We start from the raw sequence: 12,196 nt of genomic DNA, 5'->3' as shown, positions 1-12,196 counted from the left end.
CTGCGAACTTTGCGGCAACTTGCTCCGCTGATATGATGAACTGCATTCCGTGGCTTTAGGCCTACTCCAAGCTGTTCCGGGGATTTGGGTCTAAGGACTCAATTTGATTTGGAAAGCTGCTGCTGTTCTTGTTTCTGTTGCTTGTATGATTTGTTTTTTTTCTCTTTCTCTGTGGGCACTAGGGTTGGTCTTATTTTTTTTTCTAATAGGTTCCTTGTTTTGCAACTGTTAAACAAATCTCAAGGTTGTATAATTTATATATTTGTTGATAATTACACTTTAAATCTTTGAATATTTCATGCTTTTCCTTTTGTTGTGCATCTGAAAATAGTGTTCCACTAATGAGAGAAAAAGGAAAATCTACTACTAAACCTAAACTGTTTGAATGAATAATTAATGATAAATATGGTTTATTATTTATTTGGAAGCGAGAGGGGCAGCAGATTAGGTTGGTTCCCAATACTGAAATCTGTCCACTGAAACATTGATAGATGGGGCTCAGGTGTGATATCTCTGATTAGTTTCATGATACCTACCATCTATGTTCTTATCTGTAGAGCTAATCACTTGGGCACTGAAGTTAGTGTAGGAAGCTTGTACTTAAAGAAAGAACACTCTTGGCATTATATCTGAGTTTTATTATCTTTAGACACATCTGTATGAAGGGCCCTGCAGGTTACTCAAACTATTAATTTATAATGGAGATTTTAAAAAATTATTACATTATAAAATAAACATCCATTTGCAATTTGACAATCTCGGAATATGAGCCAAATGTAGGAAGTTTGGATTCGATTGGAGGGAGGGGCACACTGTGGTCAGCATTGAGCCAAAGGTTTGTGGAGTATTAGTCTGACTCCATAATGCGATAGTTGCCACGTTATATCTAGAAACAGTAAAATTGAGTGGAAATTACATCATTCTAACAAGCTAAGATTTTCACCGGTTGATAAAATTTAAAGCTAGATTTTAGATGCTGAGGTATGAAAAAAAAGAGCAACTTTCAAAGTAGATACTTTGTTAGTTGTTGCCTGAAGATCTTGAAGTAGACAATGTTGTAAAGCAAGTTTGTCCTCCTTGTCTTTACAGAGATGGAGAAAAGCGTAAAGTGGAACCATTAAATCCTCCAGAAGGCTCTGAACCAGGAGAGCGGGTGTTTGTGGAGGGATTCGAAAATGGTACAGCAGATGAAGAACTGAAACCAAAGAAGAAAGTATTTGAGAAGTTGCAGGTAATATTTGTACCAGAAAGCCTCCAGAACATACCCTTGCAGGAAATTGTATATGCTGTATCCCTTCTGATTTGTTTGCAATAAGCATGTCTTGTGATAATAAGAATTAAGAAATTGAGCAGTTTTAATATAAGACCATGAGACATTGGAGCAGAATTAGGCCACTTGGCCCATTGAGTCTGCTCTGCTATTCCATTATGGCTGTTTTATTGTTCTCGTGCCTCCTGCCCCCTGCCCATTACCTTTGAAACCCTCAGTAACCAAGAACCTGTCAACCTCTGCTTTAGATACTCTTAATGACTTGGTCTCAGTGGCAGTGAATTCCACAGATTCACCATCCTCTGGTGAAAGAAATTCCTTCTCATCTCTGTTCTAAATGGGAGTCTCTCTATTCTGAGGCTGTGCCCTCTGGTCCAAGACTCACCCGCTATGAAAAACATCCTCTCCACATCATCTCTAGACCTTTTAACATTAGAAAGTTTTCCGTGAGATCCCCCCATTCCTCTTAAGTTTCAGCGAGTACAAGCCCAGAGCCATCAAACCCTTCTCATGTTAACCCTTTCGTTCCTGGAATCATTGTCTTGAACCATCGCTGTTCTCTTTCTAATAAAATACAGTATTGTGCACAGTACCGTAATAATTTTATGTATTGCACTGTACTGCTGCCACAAAGAAAGATAAATTTCATGACATATGTGAGTGATGATTAACCTGGTTCTGATATGGGTCTCTATTGTGGACTGGAGAGTGGGAAGAAGGCAGAGGGAGGGGAATAATGGTTGGAGAAAGGGGGAGGGAGTGGGAAGCACCGGAGAGACATTCTGTAAGGGTCTGTAAACCCATTGTTTGAAATCATATGACCTTGGCTGGTGACTCAGGGCGGGATGTGTCTGCACCCAGGCCACACACTGCCCCTTCTCTGCCACCTGTTCTATACCCTTCCTGCAGTGCTCCACCTTCACCACTGCCAACATCCTCTGCTCCCACCAGATTTACAGACTCGCTGTCTGCTCCATGTTGACAAATACAGTAGTGCAGAAATCTTCGGCACCCCAGCTATGTGTACGTTCTGAATTTATTTGTGAAAATATAGAAATATTGGAATTGTGAAAGCAAATAAATGTAATTGTCTAGTCTGATGTACAGAGTAGTTTTAGGATTTGTATGGGTTGAGGAAGTTGTTACCAAGTAATAAATTCTTTAAGGTAAGACTTGAATATGTATTCAATGTGTTGGTTGTTTATTTTCCATTTTACCTGTAGTGGGCAGTATTGGTCTTTTAACTGATCAGATTTGTTAGTGACAATTGACTCCACTTCCCAAGCCTGGCATCTTTAACTGATAATTTGTATTTGTACAGTTTACTTCAAAGCTCCGCCTTAATTTTCTACCCGGAGTAAAATTATTCACATTCATAGGAGAGGGTAGCCCTACTTGTACTGCTTTTAATCTTGGCAATGTCATGGCATTCACTGTTATTACAGGATTAATCTACTACAGGATGAACTGTGCATATGCACAGTTCATCAGAAGCCGGGGGATTCCTTTGAGTCTTGTACTGCAACTGAAATTGCGGTTTTGGTCACAGTGTCGGAGGAAAGGTGTGGTTAATCTGGAAACAGTGCAGGAAATAATGAGGAAGTGGCCAGGATCGGCAGGTTTGAGTTATGGACAGGCTCAGTCTCTATTGCTTGAAACTTAACGGATGACCTTTATAGAAATGTTTAGAAGTACGTTAAGTGAGATGTTAAGAGTCGGGCAGAAGAGCCTGTATTTGTGCTGTATTGCACCATGACTCAGTGCTGTCTTGTTTCTCCATAACTTAGTTTTGCAGCCTTTATAAAACGAGAACAAACTCACACTTAATAATTTTCATAAATGAAAATTCTTGAGTATTATTATATCATGCAGGTGGGGGTTAAGTGAGTTTTTACAGGTATTATTAGTGATCGTGCAACTAATAAACCTCTTTGGCCCTGAAGAAGTTGCAAAAAGGATTTTTTGTAGTCTTGCTCTCCTTTAACAAAATAATTACCTTTTAAAAAAAAAAATAAAATGTATTGGTGAGAATTATTTGACTGATAAAGGACCCTCACTGCTGATCATGGAAACAATGTCCCCGTGAGAGATCTGCGTCCGATCAGATGTGGGACTAGTAGCAGCATCTAGAGGCTGAGGTAATTGACAATCACCGTTCCTTTACTGCACACAGCAAAGTAGTGGCCATGATCCTATTCAGTCTCAGGTAGAATTTTCTAAGTTTGACATGCAATGTGACAATGTCAGGACAATTCCCTAAAAGATATGCCACCAATTCTGTGTCATAACTTCCCTTAAGATAATTTTGGAATAATGTCCATACCTTCGAGAGGAAAACTTTAGTTCAAATACATCACTTGCAGATTTAATCTGGTATAGTCCAGGGTAGATGTGATTTTAACATTAATAGCTCCTGACGTAGAATTTTGTACAGTACAAAAGAGGACAATATGGACTCTGCTATTTCTTCGCTCTGTTGGAACAATCCAAAACTAATCCTTGAAGAAACATTTATCTCTTTTACACATTCCATTCCTACTGTTAAATGTTGTACAAAGATAATTTTCTAAGATCAATGCTTATTTATTTTCCAGGTCGATTTCAGGATTTCAGATGATTGCATTGCCCAGTGGCAGGAGAAGAACTTTATGACAAAACTTGGTGCCATTACATGTAAATCACTAAAAGGAGGAAGTATAAGTTAATGAATACATCCTACTTGAAAGTACAGAGATTGCTTTTCATCTGGCTTTAAGACCTCAGCTCCAGCCCTGTACAGTGAGGATATTATTGCAGTCTCTCAGCTGAAACTCATAACTATGTCGTCTGCTAGTGGTGAAATCATGAAAGGATGAAATATCAAGGAATTGAATAAAGGTTATTAATCTTGGAATAACCACATTCTCATTAATAGTATCTAATATACCAATTGTCAATGTGACAGAATGCATTTATTGCTAAGGTGACATCCTTGCACTGCATCAGTAGTTTTGGCAGCATGTACCTTGTGTCTAAGTTGAGATGTTTGTTAGTTGGCTCACTAGACACTCAAGTAATTAGACAGTAAAAGTCAACTATCTACTAATTATAAATATCATAGTTGGTATATAACCCTGATGAAGTTCAAGCAGCAGAAGGAATACAGCACCTCAAACTAACTTCCTCCTCGCACATCATCAGGCATCTTCTGCCCTGTAGCTGGGAAAAAGTCTGTGCTTTCCATGATGCCATCATTAGCCACTTGTAAACCCACAAACAGGAGCAGAATTTGACTTTTATCTTGAGGAATTGCTCAGGAAGGATGTTTATATTCATTAAAGCCCATATAAATTAGTCGTATTAATTTGACCATACTTCCAAATTTCATCGGAATGGTTTTTGGTTTCTTTGGCCTCATAGTACTCTGTAGCTTAAACTTAATATACGTAGACTATCTATAAACATCTGTAACTTGCCTTCATTCATTAAGGTAAATGAGTAATTATGTTTACTCGGCCTCAAAGCCTGCTCTGATATTTATCTTCTGTGACTTTTGCTAATGGGGGAGGGTGGCAGTAGCCCAGTTTCAATCCTGACCTCTGGTGCTGTCTGGGGTTTTTGCACATTCTTCTGAGACTGTGCTCTAGTTTCTTCCCACATCCCAAAAAAACGTGGGATGGTTAATTGGCCTTTGTAAATTGTTCCACAAGTGTACAGTAGGTGTGGTAGAATGTGAGAATAACATGGAATTAATATAAATGCATGCTTACCTGGGCAGATTCTGGGGCTGGAGGGTGTGTTTCCATGCTGTGTGACTTACCTGATTGGGATTCATGTCACAATTATGTTGGTGAGACTACACTGAGAACAGTTGTAGTCATCTTCCATAAAATTGGATATATATGCCACAGAGAGAATGCAATGATGATTCACTAAGTTGGTTCCTGGGAAAGCAGGCTTGCTGTATGAACAGATATCAAACAGGCAAGACTTGAATTCTCTATCATCGAGAAGAATAAGAGGTGATCTCGCTGAGATTTTTAAAAATTCACAGGGGTTAATGCAGAGGAGATATTTTTTCCCTTGTTAAGGTGTCTTAAACCAGGGTTCACAGCCTTGGAAAAAGGGGGAAGTCATTTAGGGCTGAGATTAAAATTGAAATGAGGTAAAAGAGCTCCATGAACTTGAAAGGCAGAGCAAACTTGAAGGGCCAGATGCTAATTCTTATAAGAAGTAATGTGCAGGAAAACTGACTATAACCAGATTTCATTGTGTACATGTGATCCATACAATGCATGTCTGAGTTTGCAGCAGTAATACATTGCATTTCTAGCAAGGAATTTGTCATGGCATCAGAGATATCACCAGCTGCCAAGACCTGTGTTAGGCTTTCAGTTTATTCTGACATTTAAATGATTTTAGACATCTTCAGTACTGGAAATTTTATGTTGTATAAATGATAAAATAATCTTTAAAAAATTAAGCAACTGAAATTGTTGTTTTTCCTAGGAATTGATTGGGACCCAGAAATTCTTTGCTTTACTTTGCTTAAATCCAAGTGGCTTCAAGCTCTAGCTGGGACAGAATGTATCAATGCACTTGTAACTTAGATACGCCGATCATAAGTGAAAACAATTTCTTGAATATTTAAATGTCTGCAATTTCTATTTTGTGTATTGAAGAAATAGGGAGTTTTTAAAATTATTTTGAGAGAACAAAATAATCAGCCTCTCTTTTAAACACCATGAACTCTGTTGGAAACTAATTGGAGGTGATTGATATGTTTTCAATTACGTTGTAAAAACAATCAGTATAATTTTTATTTTTTTATTAATTTAGTTGACCTCCAAGTCCTATTACAAGTGTACTTGGGTATCATGGTGCTCTATTTTATGCATGTGTAGGTGGTTTGGTTTTGAAACAGCTCTCCATTCAATTATGCACTGTTAACTTCTTGATGGATATTGTTCATACGCAAGATGCAGTGGCCAATTCTAATAAACCAATTGCTCCTGCTGGTGACCTAACACGGGTTGTTACCTTTGTGTGATGTGCCCTTCAATCACTCCAGTAATGATGTTCCACAGAGTTGAAGAAATATATTAGATACTTTATTAGCAAAACAATCATGAAGTGATGCAATTAAGCATAACTAAGCGGTAGAAAAAAATGACATCCAGCGGTCCCCAGAACCAAACTGCCTAGAACAAAACACAAATACGTAACTTATTCCCTTCACTTCTACCACACCCCCACTTGAATGACTAGTTATCATAAACATGCAACAGATGTAATGTTTCTACACAAGATTTGCTCGAAAGCTACCCCACTAAGGATAATGTTATTGTTTACTTGATTTTCATATGACAAACAGCCTATTAGCTGAGTGTAACTGATAACAATTGAACCATAACCTATATATGTTGCCTTTAGAGTTAAAACGCAAGGGGTGTTGGTTATAGAAAACCTTGAAGATCAGTTACAGATATTAAAACAAATCAGCTTGAATTATACACAAATCATGGATGGAGCTTTCACTCACATAGTTTGGATTTTAATGAAAACTAATTGTTTGTGGGTATTACTTGTTGCTTCAAGTAGGCATTTGAATTTAATACATTTACCACTTTTCCATTTTCAGACTTACAAGTAAGTTTTTTGGCAAACTTCAGATAGGACCAATACTTAGTGTCCCAAGAAAAGCCAGGGGAGTGTAATTAATTGGAGAGTTCTTTCAAAAAGCCAGCATATGTATGATACTTTGTTCAAATTTAGAGCTGTATGCATGTTGTATATTGAAATTGCTTACGGAGGGGTCTGTTACGGAATTTAAATATATCAAAATCAGATTTATTATCACCTGCATATGCCATGAAATGTCATTGTGACAAACTTTATGCAATACATAATAAAAAAAAAACTAAAGTATATATATTTTAAGTTAAATAAGTAGTGCCAAAAGAAACAAAAAGTAGTGAGGTAGTGTTCATGGGTTCAATGTTCACTCAGAAATCTGATGGCAGAGAGGAAGAAGCTGTTTCTGAATTGCATGTGTGCTTTCAGCCTTCTGTACCTCCTCTCTGATTATAGCAATGAAAGAGGGCATATCCTGGGTGAAGGTATACAACTTAGTTTTATTAAGTCATTAGGTTATCACATCTGCCATAGATAACTAGGTAATGATAAGCCAAATGAAGCTTCCAGGTCAGGCAGCAGCTATGGAGAGGGATGAAGAGTCGACTTTTTGAGCTGAGACCCTTCAGGAGTTTCTGGATTCCTGCATTTAAATGTTCAGAAGTTGCGCTTAGATTTCCTTAATTATAGTCTGACCACAGATTATCACACTGAAATTTTCATTTCAAATTCTAGGCATTGGTTTTCATTCAGAAAGTACTATAAAATAAAATTGGTCTTTGTATTTTTATTACAGCTCATCGCTTTAAATGGCCTTAAGTACATCAGACAAATAATTCTGAAATACAATGACGACTTTAGGCAAATGTGCCAATAACAATGTCTCACAAATAGCAAGAAATAACAGGTTTAAGAACAGCTGCTTCCCTTCAACCATTTGGTTCTTGAAACAACTGGCAAAACCTTGATCACTATGGTTTAGCAACGATAATCACTTATCACTAAAATAGACTTTTTTTTTTAATTTCTAATTCTGCCCAAAACATTGGTTCTTTATTCCCGTCTATGGATGCTGCCGGACCTGCTGAATTTCTCCAGTATTTTTTGTGCTTTACTCTGGATTTCCAGAATCTCTTGTTCTGAATTTTAATGACTAGAATATATAAGTGGGGATGTAATGTTGAGGCTTTATAAAGCAATCTGAGGCCTCACTTGGAGTGTTATGAGCAGTTATGGGTCCTTTATCTAAGAAAGGATGTGCTGACATTGGAGAGGGTTCAAAGAAGGTTCATGAAAATGACTCCAGGATTGAATAGCTTTTCAGATGAGTGCTTGATGGCCCTGGGCCTGTACTCACTAGAATTAAGAAGGGGAGGGGGTGCTCTTTGAAATGTTTCGAATGTTGAAAGGCCTTGATAGATTAGATTTGGAGAGGATGTTTCCTTGTAGTGGGGGAGTTTAAGACCAGAAGGGCCAGCTTCAGAATAGAGGGGTGTCCTTTTAGAACAGAAATGAGGAGAAATTTCTCCTCATTAGTGGTGAGTGTGGAATTTGTTGCCACAGGCAGCTGTGGAGAAAGGCCAAGTCATTGGGTATATTTAAGGCAGAGGATGATAGATTCTTGATTAGTCAGAACTAGATATAAACCTGAATTAAGAGTCCAAATCTATAATCCGCTTCAATTAAACTTTGCTCTGGCAACATCAGCTGACAGCATCGAGAGAGAGAGAAAGGTCACTTGAATGCAAGGACGTTCCCTTGGGAGCAGAAAGTGAGAGACCAGCACACACAGACACCTGCAGCGGCGAGCAAGAGGCTGGCAGTCAGCGCTGATCACTCGATCACTTTCCACACCCTCATGGATAAAAATGAAATGATTCATTTTGGTTCTTATCTGAATGGTGAGAGATTGGGGAAAAGGGAACACACAATGAGAACAGATGCCCTGTTCCAACACCACATACAGTGAAGATCATGTCTGTTATACTGTTTTAGGGAAGGAATCACCTTTTCAACTTTGAGAGAAGATGCTCTACAACTGCCATGAGGTATTTGAGGTGATCCTAGCAGTAACTGTGACAGAGAGAAGTAAGGCTCCACTAATCTCTGTTCTCCAGGTGATTGCAACAATGGCATATGCAAGGTCCCCATGCTTTGTCATTCTCTTGCTGGAGGAAATAGGGTCATGAATTTCTGCCTGAAGTACTTTCATACGTCAGCAGGAGTTTAGTGTGCTTCAATCCCCTTATGGTTTTCACTTGTCAAGTTGTCTTATCAACTTCTTACCGGGGTGGGGTAATGGTGATACTGTAACAGATGGTGTGGTGTAGGATAACGTTAAGGACAATCATATCAAGGTCAAAATCTTGACTGAGGAGATTTTACAAAGTGCTCCTTTTAGCAGTAGCTGACTGCCTCATTCTCCCTGATTAATTCTCAGAGCTATTTCTGCAAAACAAAGGCAAATGGGACTAGCCTGGATGGGCATCTTACTGCACCATTTCTGTGCTATATGTTTACAAATTCTCCAAATCTATTTGCAGGATGCAGCCTGCATCTTGGCTGGCAAGTCTGTGATAGGCCAGCCATGTCACATACTGTATGTTCGGCCACAGAAAACATACACTCGTGATCTAGCATGAGATTTTCAAGATACAGGAACTGTTTCCCTCGTGTTCCCAATGTCTCTTTGAAAAACTAACATCCTCCAACTTAAGATTCTAAGTACATTCATTATCAAAATATATATGCAGCATACAGCCCTGAAATTCATCTTCCTGGGACAATCATGAAACAAAGAAGAACCATGTTTGTTTGAAGCCATTCAAAGAAAAACATCAAACCAACCCACCCCCTACCCCTACTAAAAAGAATTGTGCAAACGGCAACAAAATATATGGGAGAAAACAGAACATAAAACACAAAATCAAAATACATATTTCAGTACAGTTCAGCTCAGTGTTCACTATCTGGAAGCTATCCCGATTCAAAAGTTGCCCAAAAGTAATAACAAAAAAGTAGCAACCAGGACTACAACTAGAAAATCATAAACCTGATTTAGAGTCCAAATCTACAAATCGTGCCGATTAAACCTTGTTCCAGGGCCATCCACCAACGGCATCGAGGCAGAGAGCGATCACTCGAATACAAGGACTTTCCCTCAGCAGCAGCAAGTGAGAAACCATCATACACAGACACCTCCTCCTGCAGCAGCGAGCTAGAGGGTTGAAATCACCCGCCTTGATGATTTCAAACTTCCTCGGTGAGATAGAGAGTTTAATTATAATTGGTGAATAAATAATTCATTTGTTGCTCCTGGATTTATATCTGAGCTGAGAAGATATTGTTTTCAATTTCACTTGAAGTTCATGACTTTGTGATGGGGTGTAGATATTTCAATATGACATACCAGCTGGCAAATGCGAGATAGAGACAGATAACAAATAGATCAAAGGATAGCAACTCTCCTTTACATACACAATAACGACATAAAAGAAATTAATACACATGCTTGTCATGTTCTTTATTAAAACAGACTCCAGAATTTTCTTTTTTGAAAATAATTTCATGTTCTGTTTTCATTATCTTACTTCTCGGGGATATTTTTAATCTTTGACCAATGGATGAAGTTAGTCAAAAGTGAATAATTAGATTGATCAATTAAAATCAAAGTAGACTTATCAAAGCACATAAATGTCATCATATACAATCCAAAGATTCGTTTTCTTTTAGGCATACACAATAAATCCAATAACCATAATAAAATCTATGAAAGACTGCACTAACAGGTCAGCAGACAGCCAGTGTGGAAAAAAAACAAACTGCAAATACAAAAAGAAAAAAAAAGTAAATAAGCAGTAAATATTGAGAACATGAGATGAAGAGTCTATGAAGGTGAATCCTTGATGGATAGGGCCATATCCACTACTTTTTGTAGGCTTTTCTGTTCTAGGGCATTGGTGTTTCCATACCAGGCCATGATGTGACCCATCCACCACACATCTATAGAACTTGGTCAAAGTCTTAGTTGACATATTGAACTTTTGCAAACTCCTAAGGAAGTAGGGGTGCTGCCAGGCTTTCTTTATAATGGCACTTGCATGCTGGACCTACACAAAGCCCTCTGAAATGTTAACTGGGGAATTTAAGTTTGCTGACCCTCTCCACCTCTGATCTCCTGATGAGGACCGGCTCATAGTCCTCTGGTTTCCTCCTCCCGAAGTCAATAATCAGCTCCTTGGTGTTGCTGACATTGAGACAGAGATTGTTTTTACAGCACCACTCAGCCAGGTTTTCAATCTCACTCCTCTTTGACTCCTTTGATTGGGCCAACGATAGTGGTGTCCTCACCAAACTTAAATATAGCATTGGAACTGCGCCTAGCCACAGAGTCACAAGTATAAAGCAAGCAGAGCAAGGGACTAAGCATGCAGCCTTGTGGTGCACCTGTGCTGATAGTGCTGATTAACGAGACAAGGATGTTATCAAATGTTTCATACCAGCTGCATGAACATCTAGTGTCAGAAAAATATTCTGTAACCCAACAGGCAGCAATTGTGGAGGCACAAATCAAGTTAACGATGCAGGCGAATGCCCGTATCTCACTAGGGTATGGGTGGCAAGCCTCCTGATCATCATTGGTGTCAATCTTCAACGGAGCACCACATCAGAGATAATAGGCTATTGATAGATCGTTGACCCAAAATATCAGCTTTTCCTGTAAATTATTTCAAGTATTTGCTGATTTTATTTCAGATTTCTACCATCTTCAGTATTTTGCTTTTGGATTACTATTCCATTTGTTCTGAATTTTTTTTTGTTTTAGGCCTATCCTCAGAAACCTGAAGATAAATAATTGAAATAAATTGAAATCTCTTACTAACTCTTCCTTCAGTTAGTCCTGACAAAGGGTCTCGGCCTGAAACGTTGACTGTACCTCTTCCTAGAGATGCTGCCTGGCCTGCTGCGTTCATCAGCAACTTTGATGTGTGTTAATTGAAATAAACATCCATTTATGGAGTTTATCACAGAGTGTATAGAGTTAAGAATACCTTGCCTCTTTTGAGGGAGAACTTGACTGAGATAAAACAGGATCTTTTGAATGACTGGAAGTTCGATCATTCTAAAACTTCAAACCCAGGATTCACTCATCCTAGTGCATGCTTAGGTCAATTAAATTTAAACAATTGATCAGGCAAAATATAATCACCAAGCTGAACCAAAGTGATGAATACATTATCCATAAGTGCAACTGAAAACAACAGTCTTGCCACCAAAAAGTAGAACAATTATATTTTAACACTAGGGTTTAAT

General features: G+C 38.4%; 1 protein-coding gene across 1 annotated transcript in view; it reads left to right on the top strand.

Annotated features, from left to right (window-relative positions):
- The window catches only part of yars1 (tyrosyl-tRNA synthetase 1), a 47,245-nt gene extending 40,177 nt beyond the window's left edge, over nt 1-7,068 (top strand). Inside the window, exons 13-14 of the mRNA XM_063033923.1 lie at nt 1,090-1,231; nt 3,865-7,068. Coding sequence (XP_062889993.1) covers nt 1,090-1,231; nt 3,865-3,975 — 253 coding nt within the window. The 3' untranslated portion in view covers nt 3,976-7,068. The remainder of the gene's footprint in view (nt 1-1,089; nt 1,232-3,864) is intronic.
- Nucleotides 7,069-12,196: the final 5,128 nt, after the last annotated feature.

Source organism: Mobula hypostoma, chromosome 26, assembly GCF_963921235.1.
Source record: "Mobula hypostoma chromosome 26, sMobHyp1.1, whole genome shotgun sequence".
NCBI classification, from domain to species: Eukaryota; Metazoa; Chordata; class Chondrichthyes; order Myliobatiformes; family Myliobatidae; genus Mobula; species Mobula hypostoma.
The sequence above is the reverse complement of the archived record's forward strand: the minus strand, read 5'-3'. Positions and strand labels throughout refer to the sequence as shown.